Source organism: Primulina huaijiensis, chromosome 18 (genome assembly GCF_012295235.1).
Source record: "Primulina huaijiensis isolate GDHJ02 chromosome 18, ASM1229523v2, whole genome shotgun sequence".
NCBI classification, from domain to species: Eukaryota; Viridiplantae; Streptophyta; class Magnoliopsida; order Lamiales; family Gesneriaceae; genus Primulina; species Primulina huaijiensis.
The window spans coordinates 3,340,341-3,362,643 of NC_133323.1; the positions used below are offsets into that span (position 1 = coordinate 3,340,341).

The 22,303-nt window shown below is 34.1% G+C and overlaps 3 protein-coding genes across 6 annotated transcripts; 1 reads left to right on the forward strand and 2 right to left on the reverse strand.

Moving 5' to 3' along the window:
* Positions 1–6,425: 6,425 nt before the first annotated feature.
* LOC140965144 (protein kinase PINOID) lies at positions 6,426–8,577 on the reverse strand. Its single transcript, XM_073425211.1, has 2 exons — positions 7,650–8,577; positions 6,426–7,259 (listed from the first exon to the last, which is right to left on the reverse strand). The coding sequence occupies exons 1-2, from the start codon at positions 8,207–8,209 to the stop codon at positions 6,497–6,499; spliced, it is 1,323 nt and encodes a 440-aa protein (XP_073281312.1). The 5' UTR covers positions 8,210–8,577; the 3' UTR covers positions 6,426–6,496.
* A 4,157-nt stretch (positions 8,578–12,734) lies between these two features.
* LOC140964940 (F-box protein SKIP19-like) lies at positions 12,735–15,529 on the reverse strand. Of its 3 annotated transcripts, none has more exons than XM_073424937.1 (3): positions 15,081–15,529; positions 13,224–13,867; positions 12,735–13,048 (listed from the first exon to the last, which is right to left on the reverse strand). In XM_073424937.1, exons 1-2 carry the CDS (start codon positions 15,437–15,439, stop codon positions 13,240–13,242), a joined length of 987 nt encoding a protein of 328 aa, XP_073281038.1. In that variant the 5' UTR covers positions 15,440–15,529; the 3' UTR covers positions 12,735–13,048; positions 13,224–13,239. The 3 variants fall into 3 exon arrangements, with proteins under 3 accessions (XP_073281038.1, XP_073281037.1, XP_073281036.1); XM_073424936.1 differs by having other exon boundaries at positions 13,217–13,867; XM_073424935.1 differs by having other exon boundaries at positions 12,735–13,867.
* Positions 15,530–16,117: 588 nt separating this feature from the next.
* On the forward strand, positions 16,118–21,516 carry LOC140964666 (protein PLASTID TRANSCRIPTIONALLY ACTIVE 12, chloroplastic). 2 transcript variants are annotated; one of them, XM_073424534.1, is made up of 10 exons: positions 16,118–16,222; positions 16,326–16,396; positions 17,080–17,748; positions 18,105–18,217; positions 19,078–19,337; positions 19,776–19,897; positions 20,474–20,542; positions 20,683–20,739; positions 20,839–20,943; positions 21,163–21,516. In XM_073424534.1, exons 1-10 carry the CDS (start codon positions 16,195–16,197, stop codon positions 21,256–21,258), a joined length of 1,590 nt encoding a protein of 529 aa, XP_073280635.1. In that variant the 5' UTR covers positions 16,118–16,194; the 3' UTR covers positions 21,259–21,516. The 2 variants fall into 2 exon arrangements, with proteins under 2 accessions (XP_073280635.1, XP_073280636.1); XM_073424535.1 differs by having other exon boundaries at positions 20,686–20,739.
* Positions 21,517–22,303: the final 787 nt, after the last annotated feature.

Consider the following 22,303-nt stretch of genomic DNA (forward strand, 5'->3'; position numbering starts at 1 on the left):
TTACATTATATTGAGTAAACCTTGTGTCAAACCGTGCAACTCGTGTTGTAAACTAGATCCGTTGTATTCTAAGCAATCTTGTTTGTCTATAAATCTTATTACATTGAGGAATAATCTAATCTGAAATAATATCATAGTTGTATTTACAAAACAATATAAAACATATTGTTAACAGTAATTTTTGTAAATAATGAATTTGCAAAATAAATAAAAGAAATGGGGAAAAAAATCTAACATGGGATTGGCTCTCAGATTTTATTAAAGTCGGATTCGATTGGGATTTGGGCCAAATTTCAGCGGACCACATCCCTACAAATTGAGGGACATATTTTGTCTTTTTCGTGAACATCCACTTTATTTTAACTTACGTTTTTTTTTTTAATAATGTCTTTTAGAATTAAAACTTATATTTTTTTAATGTGGGCGAAAAAAATAAATAGATGAATACGAAGTAGAACAAACACAAAATAATGATTTTATTAATAAGTGATACTAGCAATATACAATCGTAAACGATAACGATTAAGTGTGACTTTTTTTTTTTTTAAAACAAGATTGATGAAAAAGAATAATATAAGCATGGATTAGAAATTTTACTAATAAGTAATGTTAGAAATAAAATATTGGATAATTAATTGTAGCGATTACATATATGTTGTAGATATTGACATTTTATAAAATACAAGTGATATTAATGTTAATGTTTTAAAGTATTCCGATTAAATTAAATTTGTGTTTTGATTATGATACAAAGATAAGATGAATGACATAATATATTAAATTGTAATATGACAAAAAAAAATTATGCATAGAACTTCAATTTATTATATTTATGTATTATTTTCAAAACGTTCTTGGATGAATCTGTATCACAAAGTTTATACAGCACGATTTACTTATATTTCTAAGTGTCTTCTAAACAACGATGAATTAAGAAGATTTGACGAGGTTGAAAGGCCTCGAAGGGAGAACACACATGTCTCATGAATGTCATGTTCTACATGGGACACGCCGGCCAGGCCACGCACCGCGTCGTGCCGCCGAGAAATGTCACGTTCCCTTCCGGCGGAGATAGAGTTGTGACGGGAACAGCGGCTTCTGACTTTTCTTGTGCCACCACGCCTTCTCCTCGAAAACTGATCAAAGAAACAGATTCATAACTTATATAAAAGCTTCAATTTTGATGAAAATATTTCTTCAGAAAATATATTATGGAGAAATTACGCCGGAAATAAAACCAGCAGTCAGTCACACAGTGACAAAGAAACCAAGGTATCCCCATACTTGATGACTGGAAAAACAAACAGAATGGAAAACAACACGCATGAGCACCAAAAGTAAGAGCTTTTATCTTCGTCGAAACACATTAAACGACCGCATCATGATCTATCTGTAATCTACGATCAAGAAACAAAGTAAACCTCTGAAACAAAAGGTTGAAACAGATTAGGAGGATTTCACTCATGAGAAAACACTGGACGAATTTGAGAAGAACCCAATTCTTTTTCGCCATAGCATAACTAAGTGAAAAAAATCCAGTCTTTCGCAGTTTTTCTTCACGTAGACACAGTTATCTGTGCGCTATATTGTGTGTACGTGTATGTGTAATAGACAGAGATGGGGAGGTAGAGTGACTGAAACTGTTTGTAAATTGAAACGATGAACCATATTTAATTCACAAGTTCGATGGAGAATCGAGCGTTTCTTCGACCTTAACTTTCATCTTTATTTGTATTTGATTATTCGTAATTCAGCATTTCTAAATAATAAAGCTGGGGAGAGTGGATGACCTATCATCAAGGCAGCTTAGAGGGAAAAAAAATACAAAATTCCTTGTATAAAATGAAGGGAAAGTTTTTTTTTTTTTTTTGTCTTGTATATTTTTGTTTTGCCGGTTCGAATTTCAGTTTTTATCTTTTGACAATTTTAATATTTTGCCTTGATACTGATGTGACATCAATACAGTGGTGAGATGACGTTAATATATATAATGTCAAATCAAAAATTCTGATTAAAAATAACTAAAATTGTCGAAAATAAAAAATAATAACTAAAATGCGATTTGAGAACATAGAAGAGTACCACAATCGCTAATGACAAAATTACCTAAAATTAATGTATTTTCACAAGTTTTAAAAAATCAAACAAATTTAATCTTTATGTTTTAAAACTCAAGTAGTAAAATGTTTAAAATGCAATTGATTTTATTCGCAAAGGGGTAGCATGATGCAATTTACCTCTTTAATAATCTCTTTTAACAAATTTTGTATTGAATGGGTAATGTATTTAATAACCAAAATTTCAATCTTAAAATATATTGTTTGCTTACAAAAAAATGTTCATAAAAATAGTTTTTTAGAAATTAGAATTTCTGATTTCTAAACTTATGTTTCTACAATTAAAAAAAAGACAAAAACACTTTTTAATATTTCTGGTTTCTAAACTTTTGTTTATATAATTTTACAAAAAAGACAAAAAGACTTTTTAATGTTTATCTAAATGCCAAAACCGTTTTCGTTTTTTTTTTTTTTAAATAAAAACACTTTAAAAAACCATTTTTTAAGTGCATTTTTTGTCTATAGCTTCTATAAAATAATGTTTGCAATAATTTCTTTTTAAGTATTTTATAACTTCTACATTCCATTTTCTAACATTTTATTTGATAAAATTTTGAAACCCATTAAAATAAACTCCCGCAAATAATACTTAAATATCAAGTCAAAATAAGCCATGAGCTGAAAAGAGAATAAAATTTTTTTTTATCATATTGGGCGTAAGGTATTTGTTTGGACTTCAAAAATCTCTCATTCATTATAAACAACTATTTATATGGATTTTAAAATTCTCCAAGTATCCGAAATCTATACGACATACACATTCGAAAAATTCATCGATGAAAATAACAATTAGGACAACGCAAATACGAAGAATGAAAATCTCGGTAAGTATGTTCCAATTTTATGGGATGTCCGAAGATAACCAAGAATTAAAATCTATAGAAGTGAGAAAAGTAGTAAATGTATAATAATTGGACTTCAATGGTACAAAGAATAGGCCGTTATTAACCAATCGGGTCAAGTAGACGAGTGAGTAACCTTAACATATTAAAATTTGTTCGAGTAAATTCCAAATGTCACTTGAAAGAATGGTTTGGAGGTTTTCGAGTGGGTGCCGAGATTTCTTGAAGACTAGTTTAATTTCAATGTAACTCCTACATAAAAATAATAATATATTCACTCAAAAATAAAATAATATTAAATTAAAGCTAAAAAATAATATTTTTAAAAATTATACTCATATACTTATATTTTACATAAAAAAAATAACACACTTAATTAAATTTATATTAAAATTCTATACATATATTGATGGATACGAAAATAAATACGATAGACGTATGAAAAATTTTAGGAGAAGTTGGTGAAAAATCCCCAATCAAAATATTTCTTTGGGTTCACTCCCTATCCACAAAATTGTGGTACTATGTCATACAAAATGTGGTACACTTCATGTGAAAATGTGGTACTAAAAAGTATCCAGGTACTAAACACAAAAAAAATCGACGGCAAGGATTGAAGGTCAATGTCCCGAAAACTTTACATGTGTACGGTATTAGTGGCAGGAAGAGAATAATCACATCCTCGTAGGAAACATAAGCAAAAGTGTGAAACAACAAGGATTAGACGTGCCTTTTTAATAAGCCGCGTGGAGAAGACTGATTGGTTAAAGTCGACCGGGTTCTGCTGAATTAGTGTGGGTCAGGGCCCGACACTGGATAAAAGCGGGGCTCTTGGCGTGCCGGGTTGACAGCTGGTGACATGGACACCCCGTGTGTTGTCCAATTTCACCAAATACACATATATTCCCTTTCTTCACCATTCAATTTTATTTGAATTATTATACCCTTTAATTATTATACCCTTTATAATCACTTAACCGTAAGAAATGTTACACTGAAATTCAAGTTTATTGAAATTTGTATACAACATGGTTATGCTTGAATATTTTTCTATCCAAAAAGAATTTATAAATGGCCTCACTTCTAGTCGATTTGTGGACCAAGGACGAGTCGAAGTCGATAGAAAAAAATTTTAAATTATATAATTTTTTCGTAATTTATTAGAAAGCGTACAATTATTTATTACTGCAGATTGAACGTTTCAAACTTTATCAAACTTTTTTTCCTTCTAGTTATATAAACATTTTTCTATCTGTCATGTTTCAATTCTCTCCCTACATAGACAATAAGTGAACTCATGGATTAGATTAAACTACATTCACTATGTTGTGTATCCAAAAGAAAAAAATAGAGAGAAGAACTTAAAAAGTTATTTGGCTCATCAATTTGTGTGATATTATAGACACAGATTTGATGTAATATAAAGAATCTTATGAATCCATGATCTTTTTATTGACAATTTGATGCAATAATATTGTCTTTACAATTTGAATATTATCGGTCAAAGATTCATGTACGTTTGAATAATCTTAATCTGTGATGAATTACAAAGTCAAAAAAAAAAATAAATTGATGACAAATATATTATTATTATTACAATAATAATATTTACTTGCTCGATTCGATGTTGCGAGTTCAACTCTATAAAAAGAATTAACTTACAACAAACTAATAAAAAAATCATAGGAATTCTACAATAGTACTACATATGATGAAATACATTTTACTGTTTCTCTTCCTTTCTGCAAGCCTTTCCCAGGCAACGATCTCAGACAAAAAGTTCTGCTGGATACTCACCAAGATTAGAGTTCACATCGTCAACGAACTTCATCCGAATTCTGGTCCAATAAACTTGCATTGTCATTCAAAAGACGATGATCTTGGTTATCATACACTCTATGCAAACAAAGAATTTACCTTCACCTTTTGCGCCATTCCTTTCGTGACATCGTTCTCGTGTCATATGTGGTGGCCACAGGGGAAATATAACAAGGTTTTCGATGCGTTTAGCAAAGACTGGATGGGCGGTCCATGTTTCGACAAAAAGTGTGTCTGGTCAGCACGGGAAGATGGTGTTTATTTGGCAGGATCTCTCCGATATATATGGGACATTGATAAACCAAAGTTGTGATTTTATGACTATCCAAGAACCATTGGCAAAAATAATCCGATCGGAAATTATATATGTTGCTATTTATTTCGATCGTCCCCCTATAGTTGAAGGAGATTTAATCGCATGTTGTGATAACATCATTTATATAAAATTACTTTTATAAGATTTTATACTATATGGATTATTTAAAAACACATTATTAAGAAATTACAATTTTAAATTGGATTATTTTGGAATTATATAATTTCTCGAGGTTGACTAATTTTGTATATAAATAAATTAAAAGTGAGTAAAATCATGAATACTTAGGAAGAAATGATTGCAAAAAAAAAAAAAAAATTATGGGAAAAAACAAAGAGGGAATGAATTTGATGTTAAAGTTGTTCTTGTTTTATTCAAATGTTTCCACATGATGCCGATTCCTACTCTCCCCGTGGCGCATCTTAGAGGTGTCTCTCCCTCTGTGTTACCAGAGTCCATAAGCATGAGCTTAACTTATGGATATATGCAGCGTCGGGCCAGGAGTATGGCTCTATCCGGATTAGAATTTTAATATATAGAATCTTTTAATATTTTAAATTGATCTACTCGAACTAATATCATATCAATCCAAAATTATAGAAAATTTATAGATAAATTTTTTTTTAAAAAAAATTGGACCACCGAGGCTAAAGTCCGAATGTGCAGTGGCGGAGCCACTGGATATATGGTATACTTTTTTTTCTTCTTTGCAAATAATAATATAATAATTAAGAGTTAGACCCACGCATATAATTGGATATTGTTAAGATGTCACTGTTAAATAGAATTCGTGAGAGTTGTATATATAGAGTTAGAAAATATTCTTACACCTTTTTCAATCTATATCTCACTCCTAATGCACTAACTCGCCACTTTGGAAACTCGTCACACCACGTAATACTTGTTTCCATAGTCGTGACATTTTTTTGTTCTGAAAATCATTTAATTTTTTCCTCAAATTGTGTCATTCTTGAAAATTTTGGATGTCATTTAGACAAGAAGCAGGACTTTAGGACATCAACACACATGAAACTACACATCAAAGAAAAGCTTGAAAAGGTAGGTATATTTTCCGAGGATAAACTATGTTTCTTAATCATTTGTTGGACTTGATCATTATAATATTACTACATTTCTCGAATACCGACAACACATCAAAATCAAGAAACTCCGATCCAACCAAAAATATAATAATTGGAGAATTATTTTTTTTATTATTGTCGTAGAATGGAAGATTGGAGATTCATTCCACAATAATGTAAGCATAAATTACGTTTACTTTTTCTGTACAAATGTCTTTCCAACCTGAACATAGTCACACAATTTAATATATATATAATTTAAAAATTATATTAAAATCACTTCACTCTACTATGTTGTCATCTCCCCCATCACATCAAGAATCAGAACTCGTTAAACGGCGCCGTTTGACGACGCAACGTCGTCGTTTTGTTGTGCCTCTGGGTTTCCGCCGCTCCAGGTGGCCACACCGTCCTGATCAGCGCAAAATTCAACCCTTTGAAGAAGGGGTGGGTTTTTACATCGGCTGCCCCTCTCTTTGAACCGAGTCGTTTATCCGGATCCTTGTTCAGCAACCCGGATATCAGGTCCCGCGCGTGGTGCTCATCTATGCTGCATGGGGATTCGGGGTTGAATGATAGAGGTTTTCTGATGATGTTACGCAGCGTAGCTTCGTTGGTTGCGCCTGTGAATGGGGTTCTTCCGTAGATCATCTCGTAGATGAAGATACCGAGGGCCCACCAGTCGACGGCGTTGCCATGGGATGTACCGTAAGCCACCTCCGGTGACACGTACTCGTGGGTTCCGACGAAAGAACAAGACCGGGCCGCGACGGGTTCCGCCACGAAAAGGCGGTTGGCCTCCAGAGTTTGGATTTTCTTGGAGCGGAAAAAATGGTTAGAAATGCAGGAGAATGGGGTCAGTAAACGAGGGCTGCGTGAGGTTTTGGGAGACGATACCGCGTCAGATGAAAATTTTGGAGATTCAACGGCCGGAACGGCGGCGGAGCACAGGGATAGATCAAAGTCGGTGAGCATAATATGACCGTCGGATCTCACTAACACGTTTTCCGGCTTCAAATCTCTGTAGATTATTCCCAACATGTGGAGGTACTCTAGAGCTACCAGAACCTCAGCTGCATAAAACCTGGAGAAAAGATTAAATTTTTTTCTGATTCCTTGCTGGATAAGAATAAAGAGAGAGAACCTAATGTGGCAAACTCAAATTTCAAACGGCGACTCAACAAGAAAAAGGAAAAGATTTATTACTGTCAATTTGCGGCAATAATTGTTTGATTTTTACTCAATTTTTAAATCCCTTTTTCCTATCTTTATCGCGATCACATGCTTAGGAAAAGAACACTAATAACGAAAGGTTCCTTTTTACGTAATCAAACAAAAGCACATACAACAGAGTATCATATGAAATGAGAAAACTACGTTATAATGACATGTCTGAGTCTTATTAATTAATGGTTCCTTTAAAAAATTTCAACTTTTTTAATCTTTAATAATCAAGAACCACACGAAATATTACCGGGCTGAGCCGAGGGAGAAGCGTCTTTGCGGCTGCTTATATCTAAGAGAATGTAAATCGCCGCCGCCGCAGTACTCCATCACAACACAGGAAAAATGCGAAGCTTCGAATTCCGCGTAAAGGGTTGGCAAAAACGGGTGATCCAGTAGCCTCAAGATTTTCCTCTCAGTCTCCGCTCTGTGCGTCTTCTTCTTCAAAGCCAGCATGTCATTATCCACCACTTTCATGGCGAAGAGTCGCTCCTCATCCGCGGTGCCACGGAGGCTGCAGAGATAAACTCTACCAATATCGCCGCTTCCGATCTGTCTTACCAAGCTGAAGTCACGGAAGCTCAGGTTCGTCTTCAATCGAATGGCTTGAAACAAAGAGTCCGACGAGTGGTGCGGCTTCATCACCGCCTGCCGCTCCGGAGAGCTAGTCGGGAGCTCGAACGACAGCCGGCTGAAGCTCGTGCAGTGGCTTACGGTGGTGTCACTGCTCATCGAGCTCTTGCAGGAGCAAGTCACCCCTTGATCACAATTCAACTCCTCGAAATTCCTCTCTGGGTACTCGTCTATCATCTTGCGGACTGTTTCCGTGTACACTGCGCCGAATTTTTCAGATACAATGGAACATTAATACGCCTTTTGGGCAATCTTTTTTGTTGTCCAAGAATCAGATACGAAGAATGGAAAATATAAACTTTCGGTGACGAAAGAACAGTGTACAAAGATAACAGGAATCGGCAAAGTCAAGAACCCTATAAATATCTGAAGCAAACAGAAAATAGAAAATGGAGAATTTCAAAAGTAGATTGGCAGAAGATAAAAAGAGGTACGTAGCTTCTTAATGAATTGAAATTGGGGCGAGAACACGGAAGGAAGGAATATTACACGGAAGGAAGGAATATTATGGCTTCTGCTAAGCTCAAGGGTTGTGCGTGTGATTATGGCTTTAGAACTCGGGGGCTATTTAAGTCATTCTGTACGGATGTACTGAACAAATTTAGTCATATATTTATTATTATTATTATTATTATTATTATTATTTATTATTATTATTATTAGGGGAAGTTTATTATTATTATTATTGTTGTTGTTGTTGTTGTTGTTGTTTATGATTTTCCTATTTTTGGCCAACTTAAAACTATATAATCTTTCTTTCATAAAAAATAATGATTCTTGATTGATTGATGATAGGATCGAAAAGTATAATCTAGTATTTGTATTTAATAAGAGAGGTATTTTTTTTATTGATATCTGTTCTATCCTCAACTCCAACTTGATTAGGATTAAATCTATGTTTCATTTCTCATCTTCGTTTCAAAAAATTTTAAATATTCTACGAACGACAATGGACTTGTGGATGATCATCCTCATCCTGGCATTCTCGATCATGCGGGGATTAAATGATCACCATCCCGTCTCGATCACCGCTTCAAATATCTTTTAAGTTGACCAAAAACATCTTCAAATTTACTTAAATAATATTGATACAATAATCAAATAACACATATAAATACTAATATTAATTCAAACAATACAAACATTAATAATTCATGATTTTAATAAAAAAAATGAAATCATGGAGGCAAACCAAGATTTGATGGTTACATTTATTATTTGTTAGAAAAAGTTATATTATTATTAAATCATTGAGACGAAGAGTTGAATCGTAAACAAAATTTGATAGTTACATTTATTATTTGTTAATTGTTAAGAAAAATTATATTATTATTATCGTCGTCGTTGTCATCGAAACGTGTTATCATTCTTATAACCACCACCAATTTATTTGGAGGATTTTTCAAATCCCTAAACCTATACATTAATATGTTAATTGAAAATAAATTTATTAAATCTATTTTAACATTTAGAAATGAATTTTTAACCAATAATTTATAATCCATTTGGTAGCACTACCAAAGTCCCAAAGTTACCGACTTCAAATCAAAAAATTAAAAAAAGTGAAAAATAAAAGGAAATTCTTTTTTTTTTTTTTTTTTTTTTTTTTTTTTTTTTTTTTTTNACATCTTGCTGTCTAGGTACAAGTGCTGACGTAAGTCTCAGCACGTGCCAAAGAGAAGTCTGTTGCCTTTTATTTTACTCATTGCCCGTTCAAACTACGCGTTTGGACTCGGACTCAGGCTTTAATGCTTGATTGTAACCTTAAGGTGCCTAATGTCGATTATGCCCTTCCCCTTTTGGATCCATCGACGGACAACCATCAGTGTACTTTTTTGTCATTTTGCAAACATACTCATGGCACATACGGTTGGACCATTGACTGATAACCTATTTTTAAGATATATAAAAAAAATAAATGTAATTTTTAATATTTGAAACGAAATGCGAATTTATTGATCCCCGTGACTTTTTGGAAGATCCTTAGCACTTGAGTGTTAATTCTCCAATGACAAATAGTTGTGTGACACGGTCTCACGAGTTGTATTTTATGAGACAGATCTTTTATTTGGGTCGTCTAAGAAAAGTATTAATTTTTATGATAAGAGTATTACTTTTTATTGTGAATATCGGAAGGGTTGGCCCGACTCACAGATAAAGATTTATGAGATCGTCTCACAATATATTTACTCTTTTTTAATATAAGAAGAGAACAAAAAACAAGCGTCTCAAGAATGGGAGGGAGCGAAAGGGTATTCAACAGTTGGACTCGGAAAAAAAGTAATGTCCAATAGAATGGAAGAAGAGGAGGAGGGGTCCGTATGCATTTAATCATATCATCCAAAATGTTCCATTCTTTTCTATGGTTATCAATTTTAGCCACAAATTTATGGCATTTAATTTATCATACACACGTACATAGGCTAAAGCCATGTTTTCGAAATTGGATGATCTGGTTTGATCGAGAATCGATCACTATTTCGGTTTGGAGTATAATTGAAAACCATTTTAATAGTCAAATTAATCAAAAATCGATCAAGAACCGGTCGAACAAGTTCACTATTTTTTAAAGACTTTTTTAAAAATTTAATTTATTCTTATATTTAAATCTTAAATTGTATTNTATTATATCATTATTTTATATAAAATAATTGCGTTCCAATTCGACCGTCCAGTAAAATCGGTCCGATGAATTGGACCGTTATTTTAAATATTCTCCCCAAAATTTCAACAAATGAAATAAATAAGCGTGAAATTAAATAGTCGTAGTTTGATCTTTCCTATCAACACTATATCCTTCAAGCTGGTTGCATTTGACTTACCTAATAATATGTTTTACTCAGGTAAAATGGTTTTTTTTAACTTCTATTTTAGGGGATGAGAGGACTCGAACCTGAATCAGTACAAGCTAGAATGGTTTTGGATTTTAAAAAAAAACTGAATTTTTAATTATATATTTATTTTATTTCATATAATATATACGAGCGATGCATAATACTCCAGTAATAGGTTTCAATGAATGGGTCCACGCTTCATACATCCCATATTTAAGATTCTTGTTTGCTTGTTTGCAATGTCAAAGCCTACTTTTCCTTCCGGAGAATAGTGTACTTATTTACAATATCACATGCATTTTTATTACACTATAAAGACAAGAATATATCCATATATATTATTACAGCAATAAATATAATAGAGCCAATAATACTATATGATATGTGAATTATATAATAAGGAATATTGAACAATTGCGAGATGGTATGGTACAAAGGCTTGTCAATCCGATTTATATCTGTGGCCAAAAGAGGTGGCACTCCAAAGCCGAAGAAGCAGAGCTGTAAAGTTTAAATTACTTCAAGGATTAACGTAAATGGTAAACTTCTCAAAATGTATGAATATTGGCATTTTTGGTAAAAACAATAATAGTTTCTGCACAAATATTTGGGGCTTCTTAAAGAATGCCAAAAGAATCAAGAAAACGTAAAAAGAAACAACTTGATGAGTGTCAGCAAATTAAGATAGATTCTAATTTGATATGATAATCTTAGCAAGATGATTTCGTGGGATCTGTTTTCTCTGTTTGGGCAGCTTTTTGTTTCTATATGCTACTCGACTAGATCAGCTTACAAGTAATCAAAGGAGACAATATATTTTAAACCAATATAAGAACTTTGGTGATACATGAACTTAATGCATTTGAGACGGTGCATCTTATATTTTGTTTAAAAAAATATACGGTAAATTTTGAAACATTTCATTTCAAATGGGAAGGCCATGCAAAGAATCCCATCTCAAATTTATAGCATTATATTTAATACACAATTTTTCAATATGTATTTTTCACCACTTGGGGGTCGTTACTCGTGAAATGGAATGACAAATATCTATAACGTGAGAAAAAAAAAATTAATTGGTATGAATAACATAATTATTTTGTTTAACTTAAATTATTTTAGAACTCGAACTAAATGATTGGATGATATAGCCACAGAGAATCCTATTCCCAACTTGTGATATAAAATGAAGTCGTACTTGTGGGGATTCTTGAAATCCTGAAACATCCGAGTACATTTCATCAATGTAACATGATGGTGACTGCTGTGGCTCTTTGCGTCGGTTCAAATTATAATTTCAAAAGCATAAACGCGATGATCCGCCATCCTTCTCTTGCAGATTGTAGAAACGAGGACTGGATCGATTCATTGCGAGAATTCGTAATATACTATTTTGATACACGCAAATAATCTAATAATATACTTTTTTTTTTCTTTCTATTTTACCATTGGTCTGATACAAATATCAGGAAGAAATATATAAGGGAAGATTCGAGTAAAAGTTCAATTATTTCCATGGGAAGAGTACGGAGACAGGGACGTTTCATCAATCGTCTATGTGCATGGTAACTTGTACCTAATGGGTAGGCTGCGCAGACTAATCCTAACCTCTTATATATGGTCTATGATCTACGCCCCTTGCCTGGGGATACCAATCAGTAATCAATTATCACTTTAAGGAAATCAAATTTTGATAAGTAATCAATTATCACTTTAAGGAAATCAAATTTTGATACGTCACATTTTTTGGAACTAAAGATATATTACTGTTATCGACCCAAGGAGGTAGCTCAAATTACCACCTTGGGATAGAAGATATTAATGAGATTTGGATATTGAGTTTTGAAGAGGCTTCCTACTCGAATAGAGAAGTAGAGAGAACACACATGCATTCCAATATAAGAAACCTCGTTCTTAGAAGAACTTGGCCATCATAACTTTACACCAACCTAGTACTTTAAATACATACGATAAGCAGTTGATTGAATGCTGTGAAAGCCAAGGAAAAATGCAAGAACCAAAAGGGGGTGATGAGAAAAATTTAAATCGGCTAGATAAAATAGTAGATGGATTCTGAAGAGAGTCTCGGCGATCCCTGGTGATGGAGAAAACAAGACCAACCTGAAATTGACTGAAGAGATCCATTCAAAAATGACTAGAACCAACACCCACTAGTCAGAACCTTAAAAAAGAAGTTGAACCAACGTCAGTGCCAGTATCTAGAAAATGTTCAACTTAGATGCTTCAATATAAGGAATTATCTAAGATCAACCAAGATCACTGGCTGCCATGCATAAAGTAAATTAACAGAGTAGAGAAATTGTTACTGAACAGCAAATGATTTTCTCACCGTCAACCTGTTCCAACCTCAGATTAGCCACCGTTGCAGAACCAAAACCCATACTCATCGTTATAGTATTCGTCATTACAGTATACATCATTGAAGGGGTCAGTGTAGTCGTCATAATCACCAAGAGAGTAAATGTCAGAAAAGTCGGATGGAAAGTGGTCATCGTCATATTCGCAGTCATAAATCTCAGCATCCCATTCATAATCAGAAGTAGAGTCACCAGGGTATTTCAGTTCTTTTAGCCGCTGAAAACACCTGCTGCCTAAATCCCCTCTCAGATCAACACTGAAGCATTGCCGGAGGTCAAGTGATTCAAGTTGCGGACAACCATCAAGAATGGCTTCCACTCCCTCATTCGTCATCATATTTCCAAAAAGGCGAAGGTGACGCAATGCAGGCATGGATTTTGCAATAGCCATTGGATACTCATTACCTTCCGAAAGTGGAAATCTGTACCCACGGTCATTAAACGTAAATGACTTTAATACGGGGCAAGAAAGGCCTATGGCTTCAATGTCTTCCGCGCTGATTGATTTCATAAAGAAGAGGTGCAATTCTTCCAGCTGTGGCATTTTTTTGACTGCTTCACTCAAACCTTTGCCTGATATGTTATAGCAGCATGCAAGCCTAAGACATCTGAGCTGATTTGATCTAGATGAGAAAAATAATTCTCGGAAAATTAGAACATGCAATAACTTAGAGAAACTTTAGAAAAGCAATAAAATATTATATAATCTAGCCAGAGAATGCAAACCTGTACCACCGACTTATATCATCTGAAGCAAACAACCTTCGAAGTGAAGTACATCAAGATTTTCATGTAAAAATTTATAGAGCACAAACAGCTACGAACCAAGGAAAATACATATGCTCCATGAAAAAACTGAACATAAGGTCTCCAGATAGAACAGACAATTTCACGTCATCACGGAGGAAGTAGAAACGAGAATCAGAAAGAATTAAAAAAAATTATCAAAGGATGCATAATTGAGTCTAGCAAATTAAATTAGTGGATCACGTATTGATCCAACATAAATGTGCAAGACTGTCTGGTGAATGAAAACTTTTAACCAGTACAGTGATACAGCCCTTCTGAACCACAATTACAGGTCATGTCAATTGTTTATTCATGCCAGCCAAAAATCCAAAACTTTTAAGTTCATCACCACATGGCATTCAATTGATCACTCACAACAACAAAAAAACTCAATTTCGCAGCACTGCAATCCACGTGGTTATTGGAAACTGAGATGGAATCAATTTATAGAACTAATTCTTCCATAATTTGTTAGTCAAATCTATTCTCTTAGATTTGCTTAATCTGCACAGAATTGCATCTATAAGCCACAGTTCGACACCGTATTACACATTATAATAATTCGAATTGAAAAGGATGATCAATATGCTGGCTGTAGATAAAGAAGTGAAATCAAGCATTTTCTACAGATAACAAACAACCATTACTTGTATATCAGTACAGCACTTATAGCCTACCAACGGCAGAGCCCAAACCAAAAAACTAACTTTCTAAAGATCCCCCAAAGCATATTAGCTAGCCACTCCATATTTTACTACAGAGTCAATGCACAACGCTGACCCCGTGAAGTCCACCTATATTTGATGCATGCACCTTAACCCCTCCGTTGTTCACCAATATTATCCCTTCCCAGATCGCCTGTGACTCTCAACAAGTACAATAATGTTAGGACATGTAACTATCCTTAGCACCACACATAACGCAGAAGGACAAATCACAGTGAACATTGTGCACATATGGTAACCACCAGCATAGAGGAAGGAACATTACATCCACAATTTACTACAAAATAACCACGATTTTCAAAAACGAAAAATAAAACCACACCTCTTGGATATGTACTGAAGCAAGTCATCGGTACCGAAATATTCAACATTAATGTCCAGCAACTGTCCGAGGCTACGATCCACCGCGTGACGGCAAATGATTTCCGGATCGTAGGACATGTCGTCTATATTAGACAAGTCAATCACTCGCCACATGGCTGGATCACGACACAAACTCCGCCATGTGGTACACACTTTCTGTGCACTCTCAAGTAACTCTACGCAGCTAAGCCTTTGTAGGATATTCGCAGTCACATCTGTAGGGAGTTCCGTCCACGGAGGCGCTGGTGAGGAGGGAACAGCCGCCTGAATCTTCTTCTTGCGTTGTGGCCTCTTGATCTTGAATTTCTTTTTCCCCATGGTATTTTTAGGGTTTCAATTCCACAGGAGAGGATTTTTTACTCCTCTGAAACTGACGATCTATTTGTTTCCTCATTTCCTTTTCTTATATTTATATATATATATATATATTTTCTTTCTTTCTTGTTTTAATTTTCTCCATTATCTCCTCCTGTTTTTACAAAATGGTATTTATTTATTTAATTATTTAAGTTGGTAACTATTACTTGTGAAAATAATAAAAAAAAGTCGATAAAAAAATAATAAAAAAAGAATGAATGTAAGATCGATCATAGAGGTGAAAATTATATTGTGAAGAAAAAAGGGAAAATGATTGGTCTTTTCCACTATTTTTTTTGTGTTTTTGATTTAGAGAGTATTCAAATTATGATTTTGGTGTATTAATTTCGATTTTTTTTTAATCTTATTTTGCTAAAATGTTGATATGGTATTGTAAATACTCGTGTCATACCAAAATTTTTGATTTGACACTGAAAAATGTTGGCATATCCGACATTACGTAAAAAAAAAAATTAGATCAAAACAATAAAAAATTAAAATTTATTGCACAAAAGAGATGAAAAAAATTAATTAATTTCCCAAAATAAAAATGACACATCTTTGAAATGAATAATAACAAAATTAACGACCCGACCCTTTTGAGATGAATAATAACCCAATTAAGTTGTGACCCGAACCTGTTGTATGTTTATCCTCTTTTTTCCTACTCTTCTTTGGCGCAGGACACTTGTCCACGGGCATTTTAGTACGAGGACATGGCTTCTGTTTCGTGGTTTTATCAAGGTATCCGTTCACTTTTTTTTATCGCACTTTGTGTTTATTCTAAAGGAGTAGACTTTATTTTCTTTTCTTTCTTTATTTTTATTTTTTGTTCATTCTGTTTCAGATGGAGGATTGAGAAGTATGGTTTCAGCGGAAGGGGCTGTCACCAAGAAGTCCTTCAACGATAATTTGAAGGTCTGTTTTCCTAACTTTCTTGCTGTTCTTGAATATTTCTTGTTAGTTTACTGTGTTCTGCCTGCTTGTGCTTGATACAAGCTGGTGAAAAGTTTTCTGGAACTCCAGAATCATGTTCTCTCTTCTTGATATGTTTCGTTGAAATTTTATGTGGAATTCAGGAATATCCCTCCTCTTTCTTCATAAGTTAGTTTTGTCTTTGACGATTTCAAGATTCGTCTTATATTCTCTTGGTGATTGTGTCAATATTTGATTTTGAATTATATTTTCTGGACGTTTTTCTTGAGTGATTGAATAGGAAGTTATATTGTCTCCGAGATTCAAAATTCTCTCTCTTGAACAGTGGTCATTGCTTTGGGAATCCATATTCTCGATCCACCGGATTCCATGGGTGACACCTTTCTAAAGAAGGATACTTTGTAAAACATACTTTGCTGATTGTATGAGCTGGTCCTTTTATGAATGGAATTATTAATGACCCTGTTTGAATTTCGTATGCATAATTGCAATGATTTTCGATATTGATCTTTGCCAAGGGACTTTAAAAGAACTTGGACTCTTATGAGTATGCAATGCTAATTTTTTAATATGCACAATTGTGTTGTGGTGATTCATTTATTGCCACAATTTTTTAGCTCCTTCGAGAGCTTTTATCCTTCATGATCATCAGTTGTATCGTCCAGATACTATTATTTCCTTCTCCTGCATCAACTTGGAAGTTTAGAGTTGGCACCAGCAGTCCACTTAATAAACCATTGTTACTTCCTTCTATAAAGTGTGCGAATACCGATAAGGAAGACTCTTTTAAGCAAGTATCAGTCGAACGTTTCCCTTATCACAGCTATATGGACTCCACATCTGGACAACTTGAGCCAGCTTCGGGTGCTCGTGCAAGTATTCCCAGGGAAGATTTATGGCCAGAAGGCACATCCAGCCAAGTAAGGGCAGACAGGGCTCCTGAACCAAAAGGTGTCTCTACTGGGAAACCCTCCTTCGGGAAAAAACCTGGAAGTAGACGGAAAAAGTACAAGTCTTCAGCAGCTGCTACCAAGTCTTCAGAACTGAGTGTGGTTCCAAATGATCCTTTCGAAATTGAGTCTTCGGAGGATTCACCCGATGAACCTAAAGATCTCTTGTCTGAGTTTGTTGTTTATCAGACAGAACCTGAGGAAGAAGAGTTGACCGGATATGAACTGGACAAGAAAATTGGGAATCCACATCCCTTTATCAATCCAAAAGCTGAGAAACCTATAGAGGAGCCACTTTCAAATGAAGAACTGTGGTGGAACTGGAGAAAACCCGAAAAAGAACAGTGGTCTAGATGGCAGAGGAGACGCCCAGACGTTGAGACGGTGAGTTCCAACATTCTGTTTGGATCAAGGAAAGATAAATATAATTGCAAAACTATAATCATAGGACAAACAAAGTAACAAACAAGTGACTTATCGAAAACCATTTAGCTTGCTAGGACAAGAATATTACATTAACAGTATTTCACTAACAATTACTTGGGTCACTTTTTTCTGATACTGGAGGCTGTGCTGTGTAAACCCAACTTTTGTATGGTGAGATCACAATGAGCGTCAATGGCGTAAGAAGTAAAGTTTACTCTAGGATTAATGTTTTTTTTTGAGCTTGTATTACTGTCTGGAAAATTGTACACCTGAGCTTGAGTCACCGACTTACTTTCCTATCATTTGTATGTCAGGTATTTCTCAAAGCTATGGCAGAAACTGGACAAATAAAGCTTTATGGAGACGAGCCAACAATTACTGAGTGTTCTCTTTTTAGAGCTAGACGACACGTTTATAAAGAAGAGAGGTATTAGAGTATTTGATATTCAACATAACACTCGTGTTTCCTCCGTTTGTTTTATCTCATGCTTTTGTAACTCTTAGGCTTGAAAAGGTGAAGCTGTTTGGAATCAATTCATTGACATAGATGTCTTGACGAGTTAACGAGTTTTTCTCATCTTAGAGGATCGTATCGAACTATTCATGTTCATTAAGGATGAGAATAAATCTGATAAGGATTGTTTCGTGTATATAATATCACAGTTTTAAACTACATATCATTCAGACATAAATTTCAATCGACCACCCTTTGAACTTTTTGAAACCAATATTGTTTTCTCTGTCCTGAATGTAAACTCTTATTTTGTCTTACTTTTCTTCTCTTCTCACTATAATGAATTTCTACACCAAGAAAATTGCTCATCTGCCTCTGTGTACTATGTGAAATGTTTTACCAATCTATTCATGTTTTTTGGTCTTTTCATATTATAACTGAAACATTAATCAAATTTTGGTTTTTCACAGTGTGCTTAAAAGAGAGATATTTTGTATTTGTTCTTGGACAAAATATTGTTTTGACATGGCGATGTAACAATCTATCTTATTGTTTTTCTTGTGACCTCGCGTGGACTCCGTATCAACCTTCCAACTCTTGCAAGGAAAAGATGGATGTAATTCTAAAAATAGGAACATATTGTACTGAATGGCACATGAAATGATTCAGGAATTTTTTTTAAAAAAATTCTCTTTCTGATTTTAGGTTACATTAAAAGGAACTTCTACATATATGGAAAAATTTGTCCTTGGCTCGGGTCTTCTGTGTATTCATCCAACTAAATAGCTGTGGCTATCATGTTTGGATTTGTCAACCATGAAGTGATTTTGTAGGCTTCAGGAAGAACAAGAAAAATTGGAAAGAGTTGGCCCCATTGCATACTACTCAGAGTGGGTTAAAGGCTGGAAAAGAGACACTTCACGGGAAGCAGTTCAAAAGCATTTTGAAGAAACCGGTGAAGATGAAAATGAGCAGCTTATTGAGATGTTCTCGCACCAAACTGACAGGGAATTCCGCATCATGATGGGCACTGATATCCGTATTCGTCGGGATCCTTTAGCAATGAGAATGAGAGAGGACCAAATAAAGCAAAGTACAAGCTCCTCATTATCCATTTTCCTTTCCCTGCTTTAATTCATTATTTTATAATGTCACGCACATATCCTCACATGCATGCCTAATTGTGCTTTGTTGAATTTTAATGTATTAGAAATATGGGTACAGTGGGTGCTGCACTACATTGCATGGTTCAATTGTAAAAAGGCCTATATGACTATATCCACCAAACAATGGCAACAGTGCTAAAACTATATTGATCTTAGTTTGAGTTGCAATCATTACATCGTTATAGATATGAACAAATAAATATGGTATGAAATCTTTTCTAACAATAAAATTGCATCAAACATATATCCTGATCTTAATGTTTTCAAATTTGATGCCATTATATGTTTTTTTATTTCTGGCTTTGTATTCCTTCTGTTCTAGCTTTGTATTCCTTCTGTCTGACTTTCCTTTGTTATTTTGTCAGTATGGGGTGGAGATCCTGTTTACCCAACTATAAACTATATTCAGGATCCAGATGAGGTGATTGATTTTAGAGGTCCAGATTTTCACGAACCAACTCCAGACGTGCTCGATTATCTGAAAGAGGTTTTGACAATTGATTTCTTATATATCTCTTGCCATTAATTTTTAGCAGCACATGATTTCGATCTCCAGCTTTTATATTTTTATCTTGTTTAAATTTAGATTTAAATGAACTACTTGGCGATGTTTTTATCTCCAGTAAATTTGTTCCATTTCGCCTTATGGCCTTTCTAGTTTCAGTTCTTGATTGTGCTGCACCTTCCCCATTATTTATAGCAGCTAAGCAATCATGTTTCTTACTTACTCAGACTGACCTAAACAACATGCTTACCAATGTCAAATATCAAGGTTTTTTAGTTTTTAAGTTTTTAAGCCATGCTTGGTATTAGTATAAAAAAAATTAATCTAAGAGGTTGATTTCTTGGTATTCTGCTTGCTTGGCTTGAAAAATACTTTGGTGACTGAGGTTAAACAGAGTGGCAAGGTATTTTTAAATAACATTGCCACATTGGATATGATGAATACTTTATGTACGCTACTTTAAATAACAAAACTTTCATGGTTATTCCGTGCAAGAAATTGTTGTTTGACAGATACAGTTCAGAAGGTTTTTAATCACCTGTGCAAAACTTCTTTCAGCATGGCAAAATAATAACTAGAGAAGAGTTGGAGAAAATCCTGGCTGGAGAGAAAAGGGAAGTAGTTGAGGTAACATACTGTAGTCATATTATCTATCCTTGGTGAATTTGAAAAGTGTCGTTTTGTTTGAACTACAAGTCCCTGGATATGTGAAGATTTGAATCATTTTAATTTTGTTACCTATTCTTTATTTGCTCTATGTTCTATAGCAGATGGCAGATATGGATGAAGCAATGGCACGAGCTGTTGATATAGGCGAAAATGATGTGAGCTATGAAATATTTCAGTTATTTTGGTTGCTGTGTTGATTTGTTCCTTGCAACCATGAAAATTTTGTTATATCTTTTCACTAATTACATTGACAGGATGAAGGAGAAGAAGGTGAGGCTGAAGGAGATGATACCGGGGATGAGAAATTTACACGCAATTGGAGCATTTTAAAAAGTAATCCAGAGCTGCGGAAGTCGAAGGTAATTCAACTTCTATTCAAACGATTAAAAAAAATCGGTCTATGACAAAGACAGACCCGTCGGAAGGCGAATATGATCTATCATCCCCACTAAATAAATTTACAGTTGACATGTAATTTTCCGAAAATGCGAGTTTTGAACTTTGTGATGACCAATTAGCCTTTGGTTGTCTTGATATTTTCTTAGTGTTAGTGATATGTACTTCCTTCTTCATTGCAGGGTAAACCTAAAAAGGACAGTAGCATGTCTTTGGATGAAGCTATAGAAGATTCAGAAAACTTAACGGACTTTCTTTTAGACTTTGAAGAAGAATAGTTATGTCCATCTGGAATTCTTCCATCGATCCATGGCTTGTAAGGTTTGGTTGACTATGGCTTGTATTACCCTTTCTGGTGTACAAATGAAGCAAATATGGACCTAAGCTACTGGCAAAAGTGGTCGATTTTCGTTCCTTCGCATAGGAGGTTTTTCTTGACGAGGTTAGATCGACAGAATGTGTCGTTCAACTCAGAAGGTTTTGTTTCAAAAATTCATGAATAATCTTCTCTTATCAAGTTAAACTAATTATTTGAATCGATTTTCTTTAGTTATTTGATCAAAGAATGTTAAAATGTGACCGAGTAGGTTGAGTTCTTATTGCAATGACATACTCCAAAGTTGATTTGGTTATGCAGATTCACGGAAAAAAGTGGATCACATGTGTTACAAATTAAAATTGAGCATTTGGATGTAGCACGAGTTGAGCTATTCGTTTTATCGGATGGACCAATTTTTTGTTAAACTTACAAAATATAGAAGTCATTGTTTCACAATTCTTTAAATTGATACAACTTTGCACAAAAATTCTTGTGAGACGATCTCACGGATCAATTTCGTGGGTCGAATATCTTATTTGGGTCATCATGAAAAAGTATTACTTTTTATGCTAAAATTATTATTTTTTATTCTGAATATCGATAGGGTTTACTCGTCTCACGGATAAAAATTCGTTAGACCGTTTCACAAGAGACTTACTCACAAATTTATGGAGTTGTTTATTGCTGGAATGAATTTTAGACAAACAATGTAATTAACTTATTATAGGAGACATCAATATAGTAAAATTTTAATTTTTAATAACTTAATATTGTTGTGATATATGTAGAAAAAGGGAAATTATTGTCGATGGATTAACTGTCTTTTTGTTTTTTTGTCAAAAAATAAGTTAGAATTGCGTCTTTTATTATTAAAAAATAGCCCTAACCTATATGTTTTTTTTTAATTAGTGCGTGCTATATAAGAGGTCTATATCATCCACTACATTATCATCACATCGAGATTAATTAATCGATGACTATTATTTTTCTGAAATATATAAGGC

Coding starts and splice junctions, on each gene's coding strand:
- LOC140965144 (XM_073425211.1), bottom strand. CDS start 8,209: ATGATAGACGAGTACCCAGAGAGGAATTTCGAGGAGTTGAATTGTGAT. Junction 7,260..7,649: donor TTCTCCCTCGGCTCAGCCCG/GTAATATTTCGT, acceptor TCTTTTCTCCAG/GTTTTATGCAGCTGAGGTTC.
- LOC140964940 (XM_073424937.1), bottom strand. CDS start 15,439: ATGGGGAAAAAGAAATTCAAGATCAAGAGGCCACAACGCAAGAAGAAG. Junction 13,868..15,080: donor CTTCAGTACATATCCAAGAG/GTGTGGTTTTAT, acceptor TTTCTCATCTAG/ATCAAATCAGCTCAGATGTC.
- LOC140964666 (XM_073424534.1), top strand. CDS start 16,195: ATGGCTTCTGTTTCGTGGTTTTATCAAG. Junction 17,749..18,104: donor GACGCCCAGACGTTGAGACG/GTGAGTTCCAAC, acceptor TTTGTATGTCAG/GTATTTCTCAAAGCTATGGC. Junction 19,338..19,775: donor AGAGGACCAAATAAAGCAAA/GTACAAGCTCCT, acceptor TTATTTTGTCAG/TATGGGGTGGAGATCCTGTT.